Source organism: Seriola aureovittata, chromosome 8 (genome assembly GCF_021018895.1).
Source record: "Seriola aureovittata isolate HTS-2021-v1 ecotype China chromosome 8, ASM2101889v1, whole genome shotgun sequence".
Taxonomy (NCBI): domain Eukaryota; kingdom Metazoa; phylum Chordata; class Actinopteri; order Carangiformes; family Carangidae; genus Seriola; species Seriola aureovittata.
In genome coordinates, this window is record NC_079371.1 from 16,848,464 (window position 1) to 16,873,760 (window position 25,297).

Sequence of the window (25,297 nt, forward strand, 5' to 3'; positions counted from 1 at the left end):
CCGATATTAAAATCGTTAAGACTCAGGACAAAAAGTTTTTCCAAACTTTTCGTGGAAAAAAAAAAAGTTTGCTCCCACGTATAATGTGCGTGATGACGTCATCCGCATGCTCGCTCTCTGCTTGTTGTGGCGTTGCCTTCCTCCGCACCCGTCCCTCCGCGCTGCTGCTGGAGTTAGCTAGGAACCGGAGTCAGGTCTCTGTCGTGACAGCCCGGTGGGCCGTTCTCCTAAACTTTTCCAAGTCTCGGTTGTGCCTGGAACACGGAGAGAGTGTTTTATCTGTGTTTTAGATGCATGGGAGTGCCCTGGGGACAGCGAAGGGAGAAGGTAAGTGTCGCTGCTGCTGCTGCTGCTGCTCCTGCCGCTGCCTCCTCCTCTGCCTCCTCCTCTGCCGTCCGTTGGTCCGTCCGAGCTCTCAGTTCAGCCCCGGCCTGACTACCGCATTGCTGCCGACTCAAGTGAAAAAGACGGGGAGAGGAGGCCTCGTTAACTTTGTAACCTCCCAAAGGCGAAGTGAATTTAACCGACGTGTATGTTAGTGTGACTTCAGCTGTGTGAACCGATGATTTCTGACTGTGTTAAGCCACCGTGTACCAGCGGTGCTGCGGCCGCGGTGTGTCATACACGGGTGACTTCATACCTCTGAGTGAGTGTGTCTGTGTGTATTTTATAGTAGACATGCGGCGTGTGGAAATTAAAAAAAAAAATGTCAGTTTTACACCCACGTCACATCATAGGATTGCCAGTTTACGTACCATACCCATAGACCCCAGCTGATCGCTGATATATATTTAGCCAATTGAATGATATTTTTGTAGGCCGAGTGTGCTGTGGTTTTCAATACCAGTTACCACTAACGCAGATGTAGATGTTTGAAAGCTAGTGCTATATTTCACCTCCATCTAGTTTATGTGGAATGGTATGTCAGGGGCAAGTTTCAGCTTGTCGTCAGATCAGACGTCATGTGTACACGGCTTTAATCTGTCATGGCTAAAGTCTGAAGCATGTCAAAGCATAAACAGATTGGCAGGGGTTGTGTCAGAGGACATGCACAGTTGGATCATACATATGCATACGGTACACACATGAAATGATACCAGGAGTGTCTATAGTGGTACTGGAATCATTTCCCATTAACACATCCTTAACATCCATCATCCTCTTTAAGAGACTGGTCTTGCAGCCTCAACAGAGATCTCTAGTGCAGCAGCATACATGTAGTTTTACCCGCCCTTGCTGTGTGTTTTGTAACTCTGCTACATCAGGGTGAGATGCTGAGTCTTCAGGCCATGCTAATCTGATATCATAGCCAGCTCACTGACTCCCATCCAGCTCCCAGCTGAGAGCAACAGCCATGACAGACCCAAGGGCTGGACTGGACTGATCTGGACAGTCACCATGATGATGTGCTTGGGGTTGAGGATGTTTGTGTGAAGGTCACTGCTTTTATCAACTCGTTCAATACAAAATCATATTTTAAAAAATTATGGAATAAGATAAGACAAGACAAGTATAGGGGCACAATGTACTTGCTTCTCATCTTTTCATTCATATTTCTTTTGTGACACAGAATGAGTACTGCAATAAATTAAGCACAGCCTCTTTAACTATTCTGTTTTCTGACAGTTTAGCCATTTGCCAGTGTATATCTGTTTGATATTTTTATGATGAAACATGTTGCACATGTTAAACACCAATCTCAGTTCCCTAAAACTTACTGAAACTAAGAGGACTTCATTTTACATTAAATAAATATTATTAAATGGATTTGGGGCTGCACAATTGGGGCAAATATAATGCAATTGTTTTGGTTCATACTGGCGCAACTGTAGCCGCCTGTCCACATGTTTAAGTGTCTTTGAGCAAGTGCACTGGCCCCCACATGGCTTCCAGGTCTGTGTATAGGGAAATCTGCTTTGGAAAAAAAAGTGGTTGCTTAATAAATTTAATTTATTTTAAGCTCTCAGATTATTTTTATATATCTTATTTATTTTATAATATATATGTATTATATATATATATATATATGATCAAAACTACAGTCTATGTCTGTAGCTAAATATAAATGAAACTGGATCAATAATGTTCCCAAAGAAAAGCAACCAGCTCTACATAGGAAACACAGTTACATTACACTGGCAGGTTGTCTTTGTAGTGAAAGTGCTCTAGCATGCAGCCTTAATGATGTTTGGGAAGCAGAGATAATCACAGCGTTCTCTGAGGAAATGTTTGTGATCATGAGGCCGTTGTGCCTTATAAACTGGCAGTTTACTGGGCAGTTTTTTTGTTGTGACTGATCTGGCATACGTAAGGAAAGCAAAAATCCTGATCACCATTATTAAACAATTAATTGTCTGAGAGTTGTAACATTCGGTTTGTGGTTTTCCTCAGTGCCTGCCGGCCAGAACTATAACAGGTGTCTGCTCATGTGTCGGGCTAATTTCTGAGCTTGCACGCAATTTTCATTTCACTTCAGTTGTTCCCTGTCAGTGTGTGTATATTTGTGCTGAGTCAAGTCTACATTTAGCCTATAGTCACCCCTAGCTTGACAGCAAGTGAAAGATTGTACATATGCTGTGCTTGTTGTTGCTGGAATGGGTTTTGTTTATGATTAATGACCCCCTCATAGTGTTATTTAGCTTGATGTGTGTTCTGTGAATCAGTGCAACAGATGTTTAGGTAAAAAGAAAATGAAAAAATAAGAGTCTGTATTTTTGTCAAAGGGTTTGCTGGATATTTGTTGCACAAGGTGTTCATGTGCTGAGTTAAATATGTGGCCTAGAATCCACGCTGCATTTCAAAGAAAACTTGCACTCTAATTTACCACAGCCAGCACCTCTGGTTTCCTCTGCACCTGTATTTTAGAGGTTTATGTAATCAAGTGGGGAAAGCTCTGCATACATGTCATAATCATAATATTCATCAAAAATATAACTGTCAGTACAGTTCAGTGCTTTAGTCGGTATCTCTTTGAATAGGCCACAGGGAAGATGGGAGAAAACCAGAAAAGGGCACATGAGTGAGGGAATGTCAGGAGCATAAAAGAACGACAAAGAAAGACAAAGCCAAGGAAAATGGAAAGAGTGAGAGAAGCATGAAGAAAGTTAAGGTCTTTGCAGCTCTCCCCTTGGGTGTAGTGAGAGGGAGCCAGCTGGATGTCCATGTGAGAAGGAGAAAAAGGCATAGGAATAAAGTAGTGATGAGAAGGATTCATTTTTCATCTGAATAATGGTGCAGTTGCAGACCCACACCCAAAAGAGAAAATATGGCATGTTCAAGCAAGATAAGGTAAAAAAGAAAAAAACCTGGGTAAGAAAAGAAACAAACAATTCAGAATAAACCAACAGAGGAAATAAACAAGATGACAAGCAGAGACCCCAAGATTTGGAAACACAATCAAATGAGGACATACGTAAAAGCACAGCGGGAAATACTTCACTGAGATGCATGAAATAACAAGTGAAGTCACTGTAGTTGTAATGAAAATGAATGAGTGATAGTAAGAGGGAGGGTTTGTGCCTTTGTGGTTAGCATATGCTAATATGTGTGTTTGAAGAAGAGACATGAGGGACCATGTGGAGTTCATTAAATTGTTTTTTCATTTATTTTTTAAGAAGAATATTATTGAGGCCAGTGAAGTGACAGACTTCACTGCACGATAAACATTATTAGGTTGTTATTTAAGCATTTTCATAATGACATTTCATTATTACTATCTTTGCTATATCCTTATATAGTGCATATATAGATGTATAAAGAACAGGGATGAGCAAAAATAATGTATATGTTTTCCCTTAATTACTCAAAAGTTCCTACACATTTAAGGCTAATTTCACCATTAAATGTTTCACCATTAAACAGTTTTTTGTCAATACTGATACATCTGTCAAAAAATATTAAGGCTTTAACAATTCATATATTGATACTTTTTAATGTAGTAATTTAATACTTACAATGGCAAAAAAATCAGATTTTTAACTTAACTCTTAGTTATAATGTGTGTGTGTGTGTGTGTGTGTATTTGTCTAAGAGAAAAAATTTAAATTTTTATCTTTTGTTAAAAGAGAATTGCCTGCTGTTCATTCTTTTGTGATACGAAAGAAAGAAAAGCCACTAAATATGACCATTTTTAATGTGATAATAAGCAACATTTGAGTGTACTCAAATGTGTAATTGATTGTCAATAACACAGTTAATTTTCTGTCACTCCACTAATCATTTCAGACTTAAGGCTGACACAAGTCGAGCCTGTCAACTGACAGCTGCTCATTGCTCACACACTGCATTTCTTTTCAATGCTGTCATGGTGACAAAGCTGAGACAGACTTTTCTAGCTGTGATCAATCATAACCTCCCCCCTGCCGCTTCTGTCTTTTCAGTACATTGTCTTTCTGACCATGACAACCAACGAGTGCTTGTGTCCTTGCTTCCTGTCAAACAGAAAAAGCTAAAATATCAGACTCCATTTGACCTGTGGCTGTTTTCTGAAGGAATGACAAACAGCCACGACTGTTGCATAGCTACACAAATGTGTGTCCTCGCCCACATACATACACACACACACACACACACACACACACACACACACACACACACACACACACACACACACCCTGGCAAAGAATAATCCTCCTCCTCCACTTCCTGCCTGAGGAATCAATGCTAATATTGCTATTCTTTTATAAACACTGTTCACATAACATATCTATTAACATGTTTTAACTACCATGTGCTGATGGCTGTGTATACACAAGCTGGATGCAGATCAAGGAATAATGAGCATGCTCAAGCCTAATGCTGTCTGCATGAGTGTGTGTGTTATGTGTTTACTGAGCATGAATGTGTCAGCATGAGTTTGGAGATGGCAGTGAGAGCCTTAGGAACTCCAAGCTGTCAGCTGCCTCTGTTCTCCACTACACACTCACCAAAGCATTTGCAGCCTTGACTTGAGCTCCAGCTCACTGTTACCTTTGTCAGATGAACAAACTGGGCAGAATGTGCTGATAGATTGGTTGGCTGTAGACTGGGCTGAAAATGAGGGGAGAGATGCCAGGGACTGACAGATGGAACCATATTAGGCCCTGCCATTCACTGAGGATCATTTGAGTGATTCAGTGAGCTAAAAAAAAAAAAGGTTCCGGTTTGTTAACAATGTAATAATTGTATTGCACACTGATGTGGGCGTATTAACATGTTGTAACCTGTTTACCATTCTGCCTCACGATTTAAAGATTGTGTTTACAGCTGCTGGTGCCTGGGTGTTTATCTGTGTTTTTGTTTCTTTGTGTGTGTGTGTGTGTGTGTGTGTGTGTGTGTGTGTGTGTGTGTGTGTGTGTGTGTGTGTGTGTGTGTGTGTGTGTGTGTGTGTGTGTGTGTGTGTGTGTGTGTGTGTGTGTGTGTGTGTGTGTGTGTGTGTGTGTGTGTGTGTGTGTGTGTGTGTGTGTGTGTGTGTGTGTGTGTGTGTGTGTGTGACCTCCTGCAGACAGTGCCGGTGGTCCTGACTGTTCAGCAGGATGAGTGAGGCAGAGGGCCAGTTCTACAGCGTTCAGGTGGGAGACTCCACCTTCACTGTACTCAAGCGCTACCAGCAGCTCCGTGCAATCGGCTCTGGGGCTCAGGGCATCGTCTGGTGAGAGGCTGTACTTTTATTAGCATTTTGCTCATTGTATCACCAGCCCAGGGTGTTGTTGATACACAGAGTTCTTCTAATTAGACAAATATATCACTTGCTGCATGATTAAAGCGAACTTTTGCCCTGCTAGCAGTGCGTCATTATTGGCCTTTTTCCCATCCGACACGTTCACTCATCGTAAAGGGAGAAGCGCAGGTGTAAATAATAAAATTATTGATGGCTGAATTGTTTAGTTCCTGTGTTGTTGAGGTCTTAATATAGTGAATGCCCGCTCACTGTCACACTGCTTTACTGGGACACTTGAATAAAACGTAATAAATTACAACTGCGCTTTTCCTTCACAAATTAAAATGTCTGCTGTGACAAGAACTATTATGGCAATGTTGCCTTGTCTGTCTCTGTCCATCACATAAATCCACAGCAAGATATCTTGATAACAATTAGTCCCTAAACATCAAGTTTTCTTTAATTTATCCTGTGAATATCTTCAAGGTTTGAAAAATAATCTTGCCACACTTATAATATAACTTATACAGTATATTCTTTATTAGCTTGTTCTTTATCGAAGCTACATGATATTTACACTGAGCGAAATATTTACACCATACTCTTTACTTTTTATTGCTACATCATTACATTGAATAGAAATGTACAAAATGTCATGTGCATGATTTTATACACATTTCCCTGTAATTCACATTGATATATTTGGTATTTTTCCACAATTTTAAAGAAAGCTCTATGGGTTTGTTCAGCTGCACAGCATGAGTTTGTACAAACAGTGGGAATAAAGTGTTTGTATCTAAAATTGATATTCATAGTCCCTAGAGGATTGTTTGCAGTGTTGTGGGTAACCTATAAAACGTCCCCGTTGAACAACACAGTGGTCCATAACAAAGTATCAAGAAATTAAATCATGAAATTTGCTGTGGATATTATGGTGGCCCACTGACCTGTTCTCTGGCACCAATATGAAGACAAGATCTCTGCTCACTCACGAGAAATATCAAACCTTAAAGGCGGCATGAGCACATTCACGATGAGCCCTTTCCATTTTGGATACTTCATCAGCTTTTCCTAAGCTCTACCCTCAGGCAAAATTCCAGCTTTGGATACAAGCTCTAATAGCTACATTGCAATGAAATGTGCCTGTACTAATGGTAAGGTTCAAATATAGCAGCTTTTTTTCAATGATCAGCATTTTCACGTTGCTAGCAGGGCAATAGACTAGACTCTTCCTTATGAATTAAAAAGTTTTGTTCTGTAAGATGCATTTATTTTCTTGCTTTGTCTTTGGCTGTTCCCTCCTCTGTACGATGTGTGACCAGCTCTGCTCTAGATACGGTCCTCGGTATACCTGTAGCTGTGAAAAAGCTGTGTCGGCCCTTCCAGAATCAGACCCATGCTAAGCGTGCCTACAGGGAGTTGGTGCTGCTCAAATGTGTCAACCACAAAAATGTAAGACTTAATGATGATTTAATTATAATAGATTCATAATAAGTCATTCAAGCCTGTTTTCGTTACATAGATTATACAGCTGCCGGCAGTCAAATTTAAAATGAATTTAAAATTATGTTCACATCTATTCTGAGTTAAAAAATAGTATCCTTCTGATGTGATTTGCAGTAGGAAGGCGGAAATGACTGACAGCTAGAACCTTAATCATGTTAATTATCTGTTATTTAAAAAAAAATAAAAAAAATACTCTTGAGTAAACAAAGACAGTCACTTTCTGCAATGCTGATAAAGTTTCCTGCTCAGAGTGAGAGAATCCAGACAAACCCTCGTGGTTCTCTCCACTTAGTTGACTAGCTCCACACAGTGAAGTGGATGTAGATGGGAGAGTAACAGAGTGGACTAATGGCCTGTCTCTCTGCTTGCAGATCATCCGTCTGATCAATGTGTTCACGCCTCAGAAGTCCCTGGAGGAATTCCAGGATCTGTGAGTGGCAGTGTTTTTTGGCTGCAACAATCTACTCTTTAGTTTCTTTTTCAGTAGGATTCAGAGATTTTAGCTGAAGCGCCTCCTTTCTCTTTGTGTTTTTGTCCATTTAAATGGCATCCCTCTATTAACTCATCAGCCTCCTCTATTGCTCTGTCATTTTATATACTCTCTCTACTTTAATGACTTCTTTGCCTTTGCCGCTGTGTCTTTATATACTATAACTACTTTTTCTCTCTCAGTGGGTCTGTTCTGCCCTTTTAATCCACCACTCTGTCATATTTTTAATACATACTTGACTGTTCTTCATTCCTTCCTGCCCTCTCAGGTATCTGGTGATGGAGCTGATGGACGCCAGCCTGTGCCAGGTGATCCACATGGACTTGGACCATGAGAGGATGTCCTATCTGCTCTACCAGATCCTCTGTGGCATCAGACACTTACACTCTGCTGGCATTATCCATAGGGTAAGGACAAGGAATGATTGTGCCGGGGGGAGAGGAGATAATAAGGCAGACAATAATGTTTTTAAACACTGTAGAAATATCTGTGACTTAGTATCAGGCTCAGAAGTAGTATTTCACTTCCCTCTCTGATTGAAAATTTCAGGTTGTCACAACCACAACCAACAATGAATGAATTTGCTTGATAATTAGCCATTTAGTCAAGTATTCAGCCTTATATATTTATTAACATAGTTTTCCATTAGCAGAGGATAATTTCCTTGATTCTAAAATTGCTTTTGTGCTTTGGAAATATGTGGAGGTATTTAACCCTTTTGGTCCAGTTTTCCAAAATAGCTGGAGTCGTTTCTAATCTTTCACCAGCTACCGTCTGTCTAGACATAAATACCTCAGAGGTAATGTTTTTGTTTGAGTATGTTTCTATAGCTTTACAGATTTTCTGTTCCCTCAGGACCTGAAGCCCAGTAACATTGTGGTGAAGTCGGATTGTACCCTGAAGATCTTGGACTTTGGCCTGGCACGGACGGCCTGCACTAACTTCATGATGACCCCCTACGTGGTGACCAGATACTACCGTGCCCCAGAGGTCATTCTGGGCATGAAGTATAAAGAGAATGGTGAGCAAGACAACCAAGCAGCAGTCATAGAACAGTAGTTGAACAGATAAGTTTGGCACCTATAAATGCATTGTGATCATTTGATTAACATGACAATATATATTAGTGTAATACTTTCATGTGTTCACAGGAAGGAAATGACATTCTAGATGCTTAAACACAAAGGTGGCTCTTCCCTGGAGCTCCATGTTCTCTTTAAGCCAGTCGTCCACCTTTTTGAAAACCAGCTTGTTGATGATAGTTTTTCTTTCCCTGTCCAAAGCTTCATCGCAAAAATTCTAGTAGCTGCGGTTCTCTGTGGAACGAGCCATCATTATGGGTTGACACAGGCTTCTCACACATTCATTTGAATCTTTAATCTTATATCAGCTAGTATACAAAACATATATTTTACATAGCATGATGCAGAGGAAAGCGTGAGGTAATTTATAAACAGAATAATGATTACATTGTTTGTCCAATAGACTGGATTGTTTACAGTACACAGCACCACTTGAGCAAGCAAAGAAGCATATCACAGCTGAACAGATGGTGCAGGCTGTTAACAAGAATGAGTTTATTGTTCACTTGTTAGAAACCTGCCTACAGTACACAGTCTTCGATCCAGTCGTGCTCTAGTTTATCAAATTTGGTTTTATTGGTCATTGATGGTGACAGTGAATGTCTTCATTATGCTACTACTCTGCTGCAGTGGACCTGTGGTCGGTTGGCTGCATAATGGCTGAAATGATCTCTCACAAAATCGTCTTCCCTGGAAAAGACTGTATCCTTCCTTGTTTGTCTCCTTAAGCTTATCAGTTATTTTCTCCAAATGGAGACTGAAGACACTCAGGGGACATAGTTGTTGTTGTTGTTGTGTTTTTTTAAATCAGGGATAGTTTTCAGGTCATTACAACATGCAGTGTGAGAAAAGGTTTTAGAAACAGTAGTTTGACTAATATTTTTACAGTTATTTCACAGCCAAGAGTATATTCTACAGAAAGCCATGCAAGCCAACAATAAATCCACTGTAAATATTGGGATGCTGTCAGATTAGTGATTTGTGCTTCAAATGATCTGCTCTGTCAGACATACAGTGAAGTTGTTCATGTTTTTCTGAACTAGTGTAACTAAAAGTAGATGCACGTATCATGAAACATCACATAGAGGTAGGATTACAAACGGGAAGGAACTAATCAAGCTCTTTCTGTGCCCTAATCTAACAGGAAAGTCTTTTGCCAAGTTAAGAGCATAACTACAATGATTAGTGTAACCTATTTGAATTTTCAAGTTATGATTTTTGCATTGTGTGACTTGACTATAAGTCTATTGTAGTGATCTGCGGCAATTATCAGAGCACAGAGAGCTTTCAGCTTTAGTGATAGCGAAATCAAGGGAATAGAGGAGTTAATGGCTATTTGCCACATATAAACGCTCTAAAGCAAACAGTCAACACAGAGATGGAGAGAGGGAGAGACGAACAATATCCTACTCTGCTAAGCGCACAAACTCACAGGGAAAGTGAGAGAGCAACAGCTGTGTAAACTGATAAGCAGAGCTGAGGAAAAAGGCCTGGAAGGCTAAGTCGGTTTCCCAAGCCAGAGAGAGAAAAGAAAGCCAGCCTGAAGATGAATATGATGAAAGCGTTCGGCCATGGCACCGCTAGAGGATAGACCAAAATATTGAGAGTTGATGTTCTGCATATCAATGTTTGTCGTTCAAATTTAAACCAAGGAGCATGTTACTCATCTGTGTAGCTTCCATATGTCACTTTACTGTATATTTAGTGTGCATTATATTATGTGGTTGATGTTATGTGATCATTTTTATTTAATACCTTTTGTGTGTGTGTGTGTGTGTGTGTGTGTGTGTGTGTGTGTGTGTGTGTGTGTGTGTGTGTGTGTGTGTGTGTGTGTGTGTGTGTATGTACTTGTGTTTGCTCGTGTGCTCTGTTCCAGTGGACATCTGGTCAGTGGGGTGTATCATGGGAGAGATGGTAAAGGGCAGCGTCATCTTCCAAGGCACCGACCGTATCCTTCACCGCTCTCACCCTCTTTGCACCTCATCGCTCACCCTCCATCACACCTCCATTTTGGCATAAAATATCTCATTCATTTTGACAATTTGCTTGTGTTATGTTTGTTCCTGCATACTTGTCTGTCAGGGCATTTCCTTTGTTATGCCCTCTGAGCATTTTCTGTTGAATGGGGCGACTCATGATTTCCAGTTGAGAGCTTTCTTTGTTTCCCGCCCTCATCAATGATTATTAATCTGTGGGGTTGTTGTCCAGCGATCTATAATCCCCCTTAATTGATGGAACGGATGGAATTGAAGCTTTTCACATCATTTGCATTTATATTGGCCATTTCTGTGTTTCTAATGGGTTTAGTCACCTCTTCACTCACCAGTTCCTTTCAGTGACTGTCCATTTACACCTGAGTAGCAGGGTGCAGTGTGATTCTGGGACAGATTGGTTTTCATCTGGGAAAGTAATAGTTTTCTCCTGCATTTGTAAGTCAGCAGGCTTCTTGAATTTGCTTATGTGTATTTTTTAATATTTTCCTTATTGACATAGATGAAGATCCAATCATATTCTATTAGGGCTGAACAATTTTCAAAAAAAATATCATTGAAATTATTTTGACACATACTGCGATTGTGATGAGTCACAATTATAGTGCGGATGCTAATTTTTGCTATAAACTTTCACTGAAAAAATTATGTTCTGTACCAACCAAACTTGTTCCTTGTGGAGAATATGATTTGTAGCACCACAATGCTTTATTAATGGTATGTTGTGACACATTTTACCTTCATTAAAAAATTGCAGCTCCTGCGATTTGGATGTTGGACTTGGCCATGTTGCGATTTCAATAATATTTCGATTAGTTGTTCAGCCCTATATTTTATGATCAATCAATCATGGATCAATTCAGTGTATTTCTCACTTGATTCTTTGCCTTTTCATGTGTTCTTTGCATTTGCTTAAATACATACATTCCCACAATGCAGCAGGATTTTTCCATAACAAGCATGTTGTCCAGACATCGACCAGTGGAATAAGGTCATTGAGGTTCTGGGCACACCCAGTCTGGAGTTTATGAACCGACTGATGGAGACTGTGAGGAACTATGTGATGAACAAGCCACAGTATCCTGGCGTCAGCTTTGCTGAGCTTTTCCCCGACTGGGCCTTTCCTTCTGACTCAGAGCACGACAAACTGAAGAGTAAGAATTTTGGATACTTAAATACACTTTAAGTCGACTTCAACTTGGTTTTTAAATCTCTTGACAAGAACACTGCCCTGTATGTATAGACGTATGCGTAGATTTTAGTGAAAGGGAGCCATTTGTCTGCAGTATATTGATGTTACGAGACAGTTCTTAACAAAATTACAGGGACAAAGAAGCTGAATGCTGGACCTCTTACACAACTAGTTCAGAGAATGACCATGCAGATCTGCCCTAATCTGTGGCATTAAGAGCTAGAGCTCACATCACTAAAACAAGAGAACAAATCTTGACATTCCCAGAGATGTTACCCAATACCACGAAGGGAAGTAATCAGTTGAGTCATGAAGACTGCTTGAATGAAGTGATGTCGTAGGCCTGTTTCCATAGTAACATTGCCCTTCCTCTGTTGCCATAACAGCAGGTCAGGCACGGGACTTGCTGTCCAAAATGCTGGTCATTGATCCTGAGAGCCGTATCTCCGTAGAAGAGGCCCTCAACCACCCCTACATTCATGTGTGGTACGACCCTGCAGAAGCCGACGCGGTGAGGCGATTCCTCCACTCGAGACAGTTCAGTGGTTTTAACTCAGTGCAGTGGTTGTGTGTGACCTTGCTGTGATACATGTATTTCTCTTTGTTTCACAGCCTCCTCCCCAGATTTCAGATAAGCAGCTGGAAGAGAGGGAGCACACCATCGAGCAGTGGAAAGGTAGGATGCACTGCCCTCTAGGGAAACATATCAGCAGTGCAGCTTAACTTCCTTTTAGATTTTAACAAATGTACAGGAAACTTGATTTCAAGTCATGTTTCTTCTATATCTAAGATATTCATTTGATGAACTGTCCAAAGCTCTTGAAGCTGCAGCTTAGCAACACCTATGTTTATTTTCCCTTTTATCATGAAAATCCACAGGCCAGAAGTGTATGGGCATGCCATTTACATGCAAATAAAAGCAAAATTCTTCCATGTGACAAAACGTGTCTAAAACATGTTAAATCATTCTTTAACCCAGTGTCCAACACAGGAAATAAATTATGTAATAAAATGTTTTATTTCTCCACAGAACTCATTTATGAAGAGGTGATTGACTGGGAGGAGAGGAACAAGAATGGACTAATGAAAGAAGATTGCTCAGGTACATACATGCACCATCTTCGTTCATTATCAACTATATTGGTTACTAAACTGCTGTAAGAAGTGCTGTAGCTTCATCTTGAGACTAGTTTCCTGAAATATGCCATTGTGGACACATCTGTAGAAGAAATTCACTGTATTAACTCTTATTCTTATTTGTACAACTTCCTAAACTCTGTATCTCTCCATTGTGCGTGTCATGTATCAGATGTGGTGTCAGGTTCAGCCTCCCAGTCCTCCTCAGCCAACGACATCTCATCCATGTCCACGGAGCACACCTTGGCCTCGGACACAGACAGCAGCAGCATCGACACACTGACGGGACCGCTGGACGAGAGTCAGTGAACGCAGCCCATGGCCACATCTGTCCCCACCTCCCATTTACAATATCCAAATATCAGTCAATCACCACCATCCTTTCTTCTGTTTACTCCCTCCCTTCCCATTTCGGATTTTTTTTTATTATTTTTTTTTTCTTCTCAAATTAACCTCAATGAATAGGTCTATTTTTCTATTTTCTTTCCCCGTATGATCTGGTGGATCTTGCTGGTCCTCTTCATCTTCAAACTTTGTTTTGGACTGTTGCCTAGAGGTCAAAGCTATCTATGCTATATCTTGGGTCAAAGGTTTCTCTTTTCCTTCTTTGTGGATAATGTTTAACTTGATCAAGTGTAAAGATGTATGCATCCATATTGATTTTCAGGTTACCAGGAGAGGGTGGAGGATTGTTGTTTGTTCTTTATGCCTGTTTTTTAATAGTTTTATTTTTTTAGCGAATATTAAGTTGAGACCAGAGGTTATTGTCATCAAATTAGAGCAGACTCGCACTGAACACAGAGCCAGCTGCTCTCATGCATGTTACGCCAATAAGAACAAAAGCTTCCCGTAAGTCGAGCACACCAACCGTCCGATGTTCATCTGATGATCAAACACTAATCCATAGTTTGATCATTTAGCTTTAGCTATTGCAGATCTCCACAGTGGTGCTTTCTGCACAGTGTTTTTTAATTCATTGGCTTGAGTGATGTGGATTTTGAGCTTTTACTCCTGTCAGCTATGGGAACTTGTGGTTGCAGTGTTAGTTTTATTTCCTGATATAATGTACTGTATGTAAAAATGTCAAGATCTGACATTCATAGTGGCTGCAGACCCTTTCATTTCAAATACAGTAGATAAGGTGTGCTTGTTTTGTTAAGAAACTCAACATATCTGTGGAACTATATATTGCAATCATCCCCATTTGACATAAGGTACTATCAATGTGTATATCAAAAGAACATCATTGTCCTATAAATTTGGGAGAGGCAAAAAAAAACATGTAGTATTTATTTTTGTGTTCTTGCAAAATGTTGCACACAATCACCTCGAGGCCCATGGAAATCAAGCCTCTTGTCAAAACATTTTATTGACAGATAAATGCATGGGCTGCTCCTTTTCTAAACCATTCCATTAATACTGGGACAGTAACAAAATTAATCATGAATCAGACATCATGTAAAACACATGCAAAGGCAGTAAAACACAAAAGATGGTGTTTAACTTGCATGAAGGCAGCAACAATGCCTATAAGATACTGTAGTTCTTATTAAAAAGAGAAATCCGTTCAGGTCAGTTCTTTTACTTACAGTACCTTGATGTTCTTGGTTCTGAAAGCCTGTTTGAGAGATGTTGTATTTTTTTTTTGCCTTGTAAGCCTATATGTGTGTATGTGTTACCAAATGTACTGTGGGTCACTGTCCTTCATTATCTCCTTTGAATTGTCCTTAAAGACAGCAGTCGCCCCGTCCCTAAAGGCAACATCTATGGAGGAAGTTGGCCCAGCAACAAAAAGCAGACACGTGGTTTAAAATGAGGATGTGACTGTGGAGTCAAAATCTGGACCTTGCAACTGTTAAGATTGAAACTAAAAGATGAACCTTGGAAATGGACTGTGGAGCTGCTTTTTGCTGAACTGATTGCACAGTGTGATGGACATGCAGAAATATGACACTATGGAGTCACTGAGGACTTTCGCACCATGTTGTACACTATATTTTCCTTTTATGACATGACCTTATTCTTTCAGTCATGCCTTAAATGACCTGAGGAGTGGCCAATTCACTCGCGAACATCTTATCAGATAAGGACTGAGCGTTAGTGTTCAGAACATCTTGTGTGTTTACCATGTTTAAAAAAAAAAAAAAAAAAAAAAAGCTCCATTGTATACACTGTACATCTCACACTTTTGTTCAGTTTGTTTCTCCTTTTATTTTCAGAGATGTCCTGTGTGATTGCAATGACCACAATATTATCACTTGGCCAGCATCTTTGCCCTTACGCAACTAATAAAGTGGACATCAGTGATTCATTTCCTTTCAGTGAAGAAATAGCTGTACATCACTCTAATCCCTCCCAGAGAGAGACAAAAATGTTCTGGCTAGGCAGAGACAAACTACTATACAAGGTACTGTGCATTTCTTTCCTACACATTCATGTCATCACACACCGAACAGACTCTTCTTCAAAAGCTCTTGACAATATGTTCTGTCTTCTTGGCCTCATTGTTCAGCTCTCCGAAGGTGTCAAAGAACTGCTCCATCTCTCTTTGCAGTGTTGCATTGCGTTTTTCTGCGGCACCACGGGCCCTTTCAGACTCCACGATCTTAGCCTGGATAGTTTGGTACCAGTGCCGCTGCTGTGCGAGGTTTGTTTTCAACCGCACAACCTCTACCTGCAGCTCTTCATTTCTCTGCTCTAGGCTTGATGTTGAAGACAAAAGGAGGGAGGGGAAAGGTTACTTGCTTATTTGTTGGTCAATCAATGACCATTTAAGTCAGTTGTTGAGTTTGATGCCTGATATGGTTGCAGAAGGCAGAACAGGTGACTTCTAAGTTTGGGTGGAATTGTTCAGTGAAATCTATCTTACTATAAAGAAGGAATCGTCATTTTCCTCTTGTTCTTGCCAATCACCAACACCTAACCTTACACAGAGACTCGCTCTATCTATATCAGTAATAAATGAGGTATGTGTTGTGTCTAGGTCAGCAGCATGGCCCCTTAAATTAGCTCTCTTTCCAGTGCCTTGTGCTGTTTCTATATGTCAACCACACAGACTGGCTGTTCTCCAACTTACACCAACCGGCTCTCTTCTAATACAAAATATAGAATTCTTTTAATTTGACTTATAAATCAATGGGAAACGCACATACATGCACAAACAGAAAATATGGCACATCTGAGTACTGGATGTGAACCGTTGGCTGTATATGTCACGGGAGGTTTTGGGAAACTTTAATCAGCTGTTGGTGCAATGTGAACTAAACAGGATATAGGGTGAAGCTTGGGGTCAGCTGAGTGACCAGAGCAGCACAGCTGAGTGGACACACACACTTTCTGGCTCTGGGAACATTGTGTTACCCTTCGCTGGAAATACACCACAGGCTGCAAAAATTCTTATAGTCAAGTCAGTGAACTGAACGTGTAATACTGAAGCCAGCAGCAAAAGCACATTACATTTAGGACATTTCATTTGACTTTCACATGGTGTGCCTAATATGTGTAAGGTGATTATGTGCACTGTGTACTTTGAAATGGAAATGCAAAACAAAACAAAAAGAGCATTACCTGATTATCCTTTCCTCATACTCCTCCCTTTGTCGCATTATCTGCTGTTGGAGGCTGGTGAGGAGGCTGCGCAGGGCGCTGGCAGAGGGGTCAGCCAGGGGTACAGGAGGGGGCACCCTGGGAGACCAGGAAGGCTGCTCTGGGTGCTGAGCTTCAGCAGGGGGCCACATGGCCTGACACTCAGTTGGGCATAGCTGAGGGGAACTTGCTGTAAGGACGTGAGCTGACATAGGGAACTGGAGATGCAGCATCCGGTCCTCCTGCTTAAATCCACAGGATCCTGAGTCCAGCTCTGGCTCCTGTTCGTGCTTCTTGTCTTGGTCTGAATTCTGGTCCCTGTTACTGGAACGGCTTTCAGCGAGGATGATCTCACAGGACGACCAGGGGCTCCTCTCTTCACTCACTCCATCACCCTCCATCAGTCCCTGGATCTGTTCAGGGGCCCATGCCTGATACATCTGTTCCTGCACATGCTCCTGGAAACCTGTTTCCATTTGAAAGACCTCCTGGAGGCTGTCGGGGGTGACAGCGTCAGGGAGGTTATCATAAAGAGACAGAGCACTCCTGTGCTGCTCACTCTCTGATGTATTGGGACTCTGGTTCAGATGAGCTCTGTTCTCAACTCCCCCACTACCTCCCTGTTCTCCTCCTCTCTCTCCTCCTCTTGCTCTGTTTATGCCTGGACCCAGCTCTGCTTCCCAGGCCTGTCTCCCTTGGCCTCCTCTCCAGCTGCAGTAGCTGTGATCTGGCCAGGCGCCAGGCCCTCTTCCCCCACCGACCAGTGTGGGAACCTCAGCCACAGCTGGGGCCAGAGCGGGCAGAGGGCTGCAGGGGCCTGGGAGTCTGGTTACAGCCGGGCACACAACCTTACTCTCCATTTCCTTTTCCCTGGCCCTCCCTCGCTGGGCAAAAGGTGGGCAGTTGTCGTACAGGGGGTCCGTGGAGCAGGAGCTAGCTGTGGTGGGGGTCTCAGAAGGAAGACAAGGCAGCTCCATGATTCAACCAAGCACATGGGTCTGCAGAGAGCCTTAGATACAGTAACTGCCCACCCCTCCTCGGTCTGCTGTAACTGGGATTCAAGGCTGGGATTGTGGATTTGGTATGGAGCCTCCTTGAGCCAAGTGCTGATGTGTCATGAGGAGAGGAAGGTGTAGGAGCCCTCCTCCCCTTTGACTGGCTCTCTACTGCACCCTTGACGCTACTGCCTAATGGTAGACAGGTTGTAGTGTGGGCGTACTCAACAGGGACCGTGTGTGTGAGGGTGTATGTCTTTAAGCAGGACTGACATGACATCAGCTGTTACTTTAGCACAGCTTCTGAGGGAGGGACCAGGGTGTAATATAGTCAGGCACATTCCTAAAGACAGTCACACATAACTGCAACCACAGAAATAGACGGTGGCCATGAGCGCAAAGTGTGAAACACTCACAATGAATCCCATAATCTGCACACAAGATTTGTGCAGTGAACTCTGCCACACACCTTAATATATGATCTAATTCACATTTTAAGCATTTAAAGAAATAGCGCAGAGCTCATTAGGATTGCTACTATTAGTACTGCAGACCTCTTGCGTGGGCCTGTTACTTTAGCTGGGTCATCGATTTTCCTTCTCTCTTTTAATGCACTCTGTCTGCATTAACACTGTAGGATGTGTTAACAGCCAAGTGCTTGTACTTTCGACAGAGTTCACTCTGTGGAATCACCTCCAGTGCATTTGTCTCATCTTTGAGAGCTGCTCAGCACAAAACCAGTAAAATGCTGCCATAAAAGAAGCCCAGTGACAAATCACAGGATGCAGATTTAACCCATTCTGCATATGAGGATAGGGAACTCTGGCTTAGATGTTTTTCTTTTTCAGGGCAGATGATGATGTGATGACAGGCAGCGAGAGGGAAAATGAGAGGAAAGAAATAATTGTCTAAATGGCCTCAGACACACACACACTGAATAGCACAGCTTTCGTGGTCAGTGTGTATTCAACCCACAAGGTGGAGCTGCAGTCAACATTATGAAAAGCTTCTACTTGAGATGGGTGGTGTATCTTGAAATTATGGCACTTTTTGAGGACAAGGATGATAAACATATTTATATTTGATGCTGAAATATAATTTTATTTTATGTTTTTTTTTAAGTTTAAGATAACTTCATTAGGATAAGAAATTTTGTGAGATACTTGTCTCACGCATTCTTTTTCAAGTGGATGTTTCATGACTCCATTTTGGTCCAGGTTTGCAGTTTAGAGATTTTCCAGAGCTTTGTAAAGATCAGATAAGGATGGCTGATCCACTATTGATCTAGCAGCTCAGTGAAGAGCTCCCTCATTAGGGCGATGCCATGGAGGAACCACTATCAAAGGCACTTCCTCTTGATCAGGGGAAACATCTATACAGGCATTTTCTGCACCTTGTCCTTAAATCACCTCCAGTCAAACTGCTGCACAACAGGAAGGGACGCCTCTCAACCCGTGTTTTTAACCACATGTGGCATCTATGGGTGCTTTGTTTTGGGAGCAATGATTTACTCTACAACACTGAGAATAAAGTGTTCCATGAGAGACTTTGAGTTTCACTGCAACGCATTACAAAATCAAGGACGTGCTGCAAACTTCATTTCTGCATATGCACATTAAACAGTCAGTTGTCCGTCAACACTGATAAAACTCCGCTCTTATCTGCCCTATGTAAATCATCCCGCGTCCTTCAAGGCTGCGCAGGCACAGAAGGAATCACAATGTTTTATCTGGTCATAAATACAAAGTGTAGGATTTTAATGTTTTCTGCATCTCAAAAATTCTCCTTATGCCTTCCTGAACTAACACAGGAAGATGCTTTTGGAATATGGGAAAAGTGTTATTGTCACACTCAAGGTGAGACCAGAAAATGCCCTGAAATGTCCCATCTGAGACAACAGAGGCACGAGAAAGAAAACAACACTTCTGGAAATGCCACACATTTGATGCAGTCTCTCATATCCCTCTGAGGGTTTTGCCCCGACCTTCATCTGTCATTGAAAAAATGGTGGACATCCTGGCAGTGCTCACCCCTCGTCACCCCGACACCCTGAGATTTATCGCAGCTGGATCTCCTCCGTGCAGAGGTTAAGCTTCCTCCAAGACCCCTTATCGCCCCGGCCCTCCCTTCTCCTTCGTCCTTCTCCACTTCCTGTACATGTGCGTAGTTGTTTGTAGCCATGACAACAGAATCCATGGCAACACAGATCCCCATGGTTCTAAATAATAAAGGTGGATGGATGAAGGTGGGGAGGGGAGGGGGTTGGAGAGGAGAAGGGCTCTGTGGCTATTTTAGCAAGTGCCTCCATGGAGACTAATTGAGGAGGGCCCTTGTTAACTAGAGACGTGGTCTGCTGTAAGAGGCGAAGCTTCCAAGGGCAACATAGAGCCAGTTCATTGAACTGCTTAGTGGTTACAGAGAGGCATAACGTATGCGTGTGTGTATATATGTATATATATATATAAATGGTCCATAATACATATTCGTCAGTGGGTATAAAACTAAGTAAAATCAGAGAAACTAGCTGTGGATGTTGTGTGGAGGAGTGACAAGGAGTCGAGCAGATAGGCAGCAACTTGGACTGTCGAGGAGAGAGGAGAGATAAGGAAAAAAGCAGACAGCGTTTGTCTGTAATGCAAAGGTGTATTCCTGCATGCAGGTGTGTTTTTGAGAGATTAACATCCCTGCCTCTCTTTCCTCTGATCCCCAACCTCTCCCTGTGTGTGTGCTTTAAAGCTGCAGTGCTACCAGAGAAGATTATATACTGTTTCTTTGCTGTTTACTCATGTTTTATTAAAACAACTATGGTTTCCTTTTCAGCAGGCACCTCAGTAGCACTCACAGACATAACAAAACTCCAACACCGCATGGAGTGTGGTGGTGCTTTTATTGTGGGGACATTTACTGTTTTTTATTCTGACAAAAATGTTTGTTTTTTTGTTCCCTGTTTTTTCTTTTTTTAAAGACTAGTTTTAATCTGAGCTTCACAAACTAAATTCAGTATATTTAGCTGACAAAACCGTCTCATCTCAGGTTCCATTTAGCAGCTGTCCTGGAGCTTTCAATCATATAGCATGATCTTCATCAACAGGTTGCCCAGTTGTCATGAAACAGTAGACCTTCAAATTTCCATTTTTTCCCAGAGCACTTGAGAATCATTTCATGACCATGTTTATTTTTACCTGTTTATTATGCTCATTTTAAACTGTTTACAGCTTCTAATCCATTTAGAGCTCACGCATGGAGTCATTGTAAAGAAAATACTCATATTTTAAATGCAGTAAGACAAGTTGGCTTAAAAGTTGTATTGATAAAATATTGAGTTTCATTTAATATAGTCTAAATATGTGATAGTGTAGGTTCTCTACTTTCATTCTTAAAATAGACTTTACACTGAATGAAATTCATAAGATGTAGGGATGCACCGATACTGTCACCAGGATCGAGCCGATACTGAACTTGTAATCAAAATCGTAAAACTCCAATACAATACCGATACCACTGTACAGCAATGGGACGTTAACCTCATCAGTTGAGCAGGTAGGCAAGGGGCAGTGTCAGCAGTTTGAAGATATTTTGGGATGACGCGATGATGACAAAAGTAGAGCAGACTGCAAACTACACTCTGCTAAATTGTCATAGGATGGTGAAAATAGCTCCTTAACACAAGCAATTTGATAAAACATCTAAAGAAGCAACACAACACAGAGTGCAAGGAGTTTGCTAATGCTAGCAGCGGGAAACAGCATCAACCAACTACGACCCAGTACGTCACTCTTGATGACCAACCATTATCAACTGTAGATAATACAGGATTACAATGTCTTCCCAGCACAGTGGAGCAGGAGTATTTGATTCCCAGCTGTCACCACGTCACAGAAACTGTATTACCAAAGCTGCGGGACTTTGTGGAAAAGCACATCACCAGCCTGTTGCTGTTGCAGGGCATTTCGGGCTTCAACTTCACCACTGATAATGGGAACAGTAGTGTCGGCCCAATGTCTCTCATCAGTGTAACTGCACAGTCGATTGATGAGGATTTTACTCCCCGGGGAGTCGATCTACAAGTAAAGCAGCTTTTGAGTTTGCAGACTAGCCATGTCACAGCGGGTCTGTTTGATGGTGTGCTTCAGATGCGGGGCATTCTGAAATGTTCTGTTCATGATTAAGGCCATGAGTGATGCTGGACTCCCTGTGCTGCCATGTTTCTCTCGCACCCTCCAGCTGGCTGTTAACAAGGGTCATTTGGCTCAGGGAAGTGTAACTGATGCAGCGGCAGGCAGATGTAAAATAGACATTTTACACTTTTCACTTTAAACTACTCGTGCCCGGAGGACATTCGGGCGCAGCTCACACAGCCTATAAGAAGAGTCCACCAGGACGTGCAGACCTGCTGGAACAACATGTACGACATGCCACAGTCACTTCATCTTTTCTGAGTTAATCCCAAAAGTGAGCCCCTCTTGATGCTTTGGCATCAAATGTGCTTCCTGCTGTGACCGTGCTTTAGAGACTTTACACCAAAGACATAGACGAGGACGATGGCATCAAAACAATGAAGGGAACTTCAGCTGCAGCCGTCGAGAGACGCTTCACTGACACGGAGAACACCCCACTCTACTGCATTGCAGCTGTACTCGATCTGAGGTCAAGTGTGTGTGTGTGTTTGCTGAGCATGTGAGAAAGAGAGAGAGAGAGCATGATGAAAACAAAACTTGTCATTATGACCAACATAAAGCTTTTTACTGTTTCACTTCTACATAACCACTTCACTGATTTGAAGGCAATATACTGACAGTTTTACCTAAAGTATTATTTTCTCTTAGGTATAAAGATGGTTATTTTTCTCACACATCAACATTGCTATAGAGGCCGATGAGGGGGTGATGCTGGAGCTGCAGAACGTGTCTAGAGGAGAGGCAGACCAGCAGGAAGATGTGGAGGCAGAGGAGCATCAGCATCACTGAGCACCAGTAGCATAAGACCACAACTTCTTGAAAAGACATACAACTGCAGTAGGGGGGTGGGGGCAAAATGCAGAGAAGCTTCGGTGGTTCTGCTACAGTTGTTTTTTTTTTTTGTCAAACCTTAGGAATCCCCATAGTCACAGAGTGAGCAAACTGAACTAAAATTGATGGAGTTCCCCTTTAATGCATCTGCTAAGTGATCCTGAATCATTTGGTTCCATTTTGAGGCATGAGCTATTTGCAGTTCCAGCGATATTGGATGTATCTTTCTGTATGTGTGAGGATGAGGTGGCTGCATGTGTGACAACATATAGTGTCTTAATAAGGTGGGGACTTGGGATAGATTCTCCAAGTGTAAGGAACTCTATGGGAGGGATCAGCATCATTCTTGCATTCCCTCATTTGTTGTTTGATGACGGTAGTAGAGATCACCGCCCAACACATTGTTCAAAAATCTCACATTGGTGTTCAACTGGTTGGTGATTCACATCATTTTCATTTTCATCATGCCCTGACGCATGTGAGCTTCAACCAGGTCTCTGCGTTACTCAGGGTTAACACTTTTCAAATTCTGAATTCAACCCAGACCATGTTAAACAGAGTCATAAGTCTTCGTGTCGTGAAGCTTCTCTGCCTCACTTTCATCCATTTTAAACAAGTGTGTGTTTCAAGGTTTCATTCACCACAGCGGATTATTTAAGAACATGAACAAGGTGTCTTCAAGCAACAGGAGGCACTCACATGTATGCACACTGCTGCTCTCCGTCTCAAACAATCCCACAGACATAGATTTATACATTGGAGATGTGCGTCATTGGTATCCATGTGTGGGTAGGTTATGTTGCTGCCATGTTAAATTGGATTATATTTCTTTTTTTAAACCATCTCTCCATTATACACATTCTCAATTAAAACCCTCGGCACATTTTAACTTCTGACACGTTCACGCCTGCCTCTCCCTGTCCACAGGCTCTACAGTTTCATTATAGCTCATATCATTAACATTTTGATTAGATAGCTCTTACTCTCATCTCCAGAGGCGGCTGTGCGATGTGATTATCTACCCAGTAAGACGATGATATACATTTGTTTGCAGGATTTTTTTCTGGTCACAGAGCATCACACATTTTGACAGTCAATTAACAGTCCTGGCAGAGTTACCATGGGAACAACTTCTTTTAGAGTAGACAGGACAGGAGAGAGCACTCAGGAGCAACACCCTTAACAACCAAACTGTCTTTCTGACTGACTGCAGCCCCGAGCTACTGATGTGTGTGCTGTATGTATATATGCGGCCGCCAGTTTGCGTCACACAGCTGTCGTCCCGGAGTAAGGTGAGAGAGGTGTTCGTTTTACTCGAGCTGAAAATGAAACTGAGGGAAAGAAAATTTCAGTGGAAATCCCTTTTGAGCCAGGAAGTGATTAGAGAGTCCTGCTGTGAGATTCCAGGGTGAGAAGAGGAAATGTGTGAGACAAAAAATGAAATAAAAGCAATTATTACAGATATATTGGATGGATGGCTAGGGGGTGAGGAGTGAGGAGTAAAATGATGGCAATAAACAGAGGAGGAAAGGAAGAGACAAAAAAAGCAAACAGAATAAAAGTTAGATGTGGGAGAACTGAGGGGAGAGAGGCCTGGCAGACAGGGAGAAAAAGAAAAGCTATAAGAGGGATGAAAATATTTGTCTGAGCCGAAAGAAAACAGAAGCACACGGGCCAGGAGATGGAAGGTAAAAAAGAAACACGCCGCTGATTTGATGACTTATTCAGGGTTTCTCTGGAGCTCTCTTCCGAAGATCTCTTTGAAAAGGAGCATGTTTGAAGTGTCTGCATATGTGATAGCCTGTCTGTCAGTGGGAGGTGGAGCAGGGGGTGCTAGAACAGAGAGAGAGAGACAGATACAGAGTGTGAGGAGGTGAGATAGTGAGGGAGAAAGGAGAAGGAAAAGCATTATTGGAAATAGAGTGGATGTGAGCGAGGAAGAGCATATCAATGCTCTCCTCTGCTCTGTGCAGGCCTCAGCAGTCATTGGCAAGGTTAGGGCACAAAAATGGGTTATTAAAGGGGCTAATACTGATCGCACTTGTTTGGTGCAGAAAAGAAATACTAAAGGAAGGCAGGAGATCATGTTATAAAAAATGCTTTAACATGAACAAAAAGCCTTAAGTGGAACAAAGCATAGGGGAGTAGAAAATAAAAAATGAGCAAATCAATACATAAAACAGCAAGAAGAATACAACAACATGAAAAATAGTGATCAATAAAAGCTTTGAACTGATGTGAATGCAGCTCAGGAGCTGCCGGGACCATCGGCTTTTCCACGCCCTTGCGAGGAGTAAGGACATTTCCAACCTTCTAGTCGGTGACTAATGGCAGGACCGTTTCTCAGTTGGGCTCAAAGTGTTGGCTCAGTCAACGTGTGTGTGTGTGTGTGTGTGTGTGTGTGTGGGTGGGTGTGTGTGTGTGTGAATGTGTGTGTGTGTGTGTGCATGTGCATGGGTGGGTGTGGCTGAGCACACACTTGAAACACATCCAGTTTGCACAGAGCACTGGGAAAGCTCTGCTCATTGGCCAGTCCTGCGGTCGCCGTGGGAGACAGTCCTGGGATGACTGATTGGGTCTGGGAGAGTAAACAATAGCATGATGGTAATAGCCAAAGTGAGGGTCAAAGGTCAGCAGGGTGTAAGCTGTCATCTTCTTCACTATCCCTGAAC

The 25,297-nt window shown here is 42.0% G+C and overlaps 2 protein-coding genes across 3 annotated transcripts; one reads left to right on the forward strand and one right to left on the reverse strand.

Moving 5' to 3' along the window:
- The first annotated feature begins 122 nt into the window (after positions 1 to 122).
- On the forward strand, positions 123 to 15,343 carry mapk9 (mitogen-activated protein kinase 9). Of its 2 annotated transcripts, none has more exons than XM_056382758.1 (12): positions 123 to 327; positions 5,483 to 5,629; positions 6,961 to 7,090; positions 7,516 to 7,574; positions 7,903 to 8,041; positions 8,490 to 8,655; positions 9,347 to 9,418; positions 11,679 to 11,861; positions 12,286 to 12,410; positions 12,512 to 12,575; positions 12,930 to 13,001; positions 13,209 to 15,343. In XM_056382758.1, exons 2-12 carry the CDS (start codon positions 5,514 to 5,516, stop codon positions 13,343 to 13,345), a joined length of 1,263 nt encoding a protein of 420 aa, XP_056238733.1. In that variant the 5' UTR covers positions 123 to 327; positions 5,483 to 5,513; the 3' UTR covers positions 13,346 to 15,343. The 2 variants fall into 2 exon arrangements, with proteins under 2 accessions (XP_056238733.1, XP_056238732.1); XM_056382757.1 differs by lacking the exon at positions 9,347 to 9,418 and adding an exon at positions 10,593 to 10,664 and having other exon boundaries at positions 124 to 327.
- Positions 15,158 to 17,827, reverse strand: si:ch211-247j9.1 (uncharacterized). Its single transcript, XM_056382759.1, has 2 exons — positions 16,604 to 17,827; positions 15,158 to 15,738 (listed from the first exon to the last, which is right to left on the reverse strand). The coding sequence occupies exons 1-2, from the start codon at positions 17,596 to 17,598 to the stop codon at positions 15,501 to 15,503; spliced, it is 1,233 nt and encodes a 410-aa protein (XP_056238734.1). The 5' UTR covers positions 17,599 to 17,827; the 3' UTR covers positions 15,158 to 15,500.
- Positions 17,828 to 25,297: the final 7,470 nt, after the last annotated feature.

Bases quoted from the DNA above. Each gene is read 5' to 3' on its own strand.
- mapk9 (XM_056382758.1), top strand. From the start codon at position 5,514: ATGAGTGAGGCAGAGGGCCAGTTCTACAGCGTTCAGGTGGGAGACTCC. The intron at 7,091-7,515 runs GTAAGACTTAAT...CTCTGCTTGCAG, and splicing joins AATGTGTCAACCACAAAAAT to ATCATCCGTCTGATCAATGT. The intron at 13,002-13,208 runs GTACATACATGC...GTCATGTATCAG, and splicing joins AATGAAAGAAGATTGCTCAG to ATGTGGTGTCAGGTTCAGCC.
- si:ch211-247j9.1 (XM_056382759.1), bottom strand. From the start codon at position 17,598: ATGGAGCTGCCTTGTCTTCCTTCTGAGACCCCCACCACAGCTAGCTCC. The intron at 15,739-16,603 runs GTAATGCTCTTT...TTCAACATCAAG, and splicing joins TATGAGGAAAGGATAATCAG to CCTAGAGCAGAGAAATGAAG.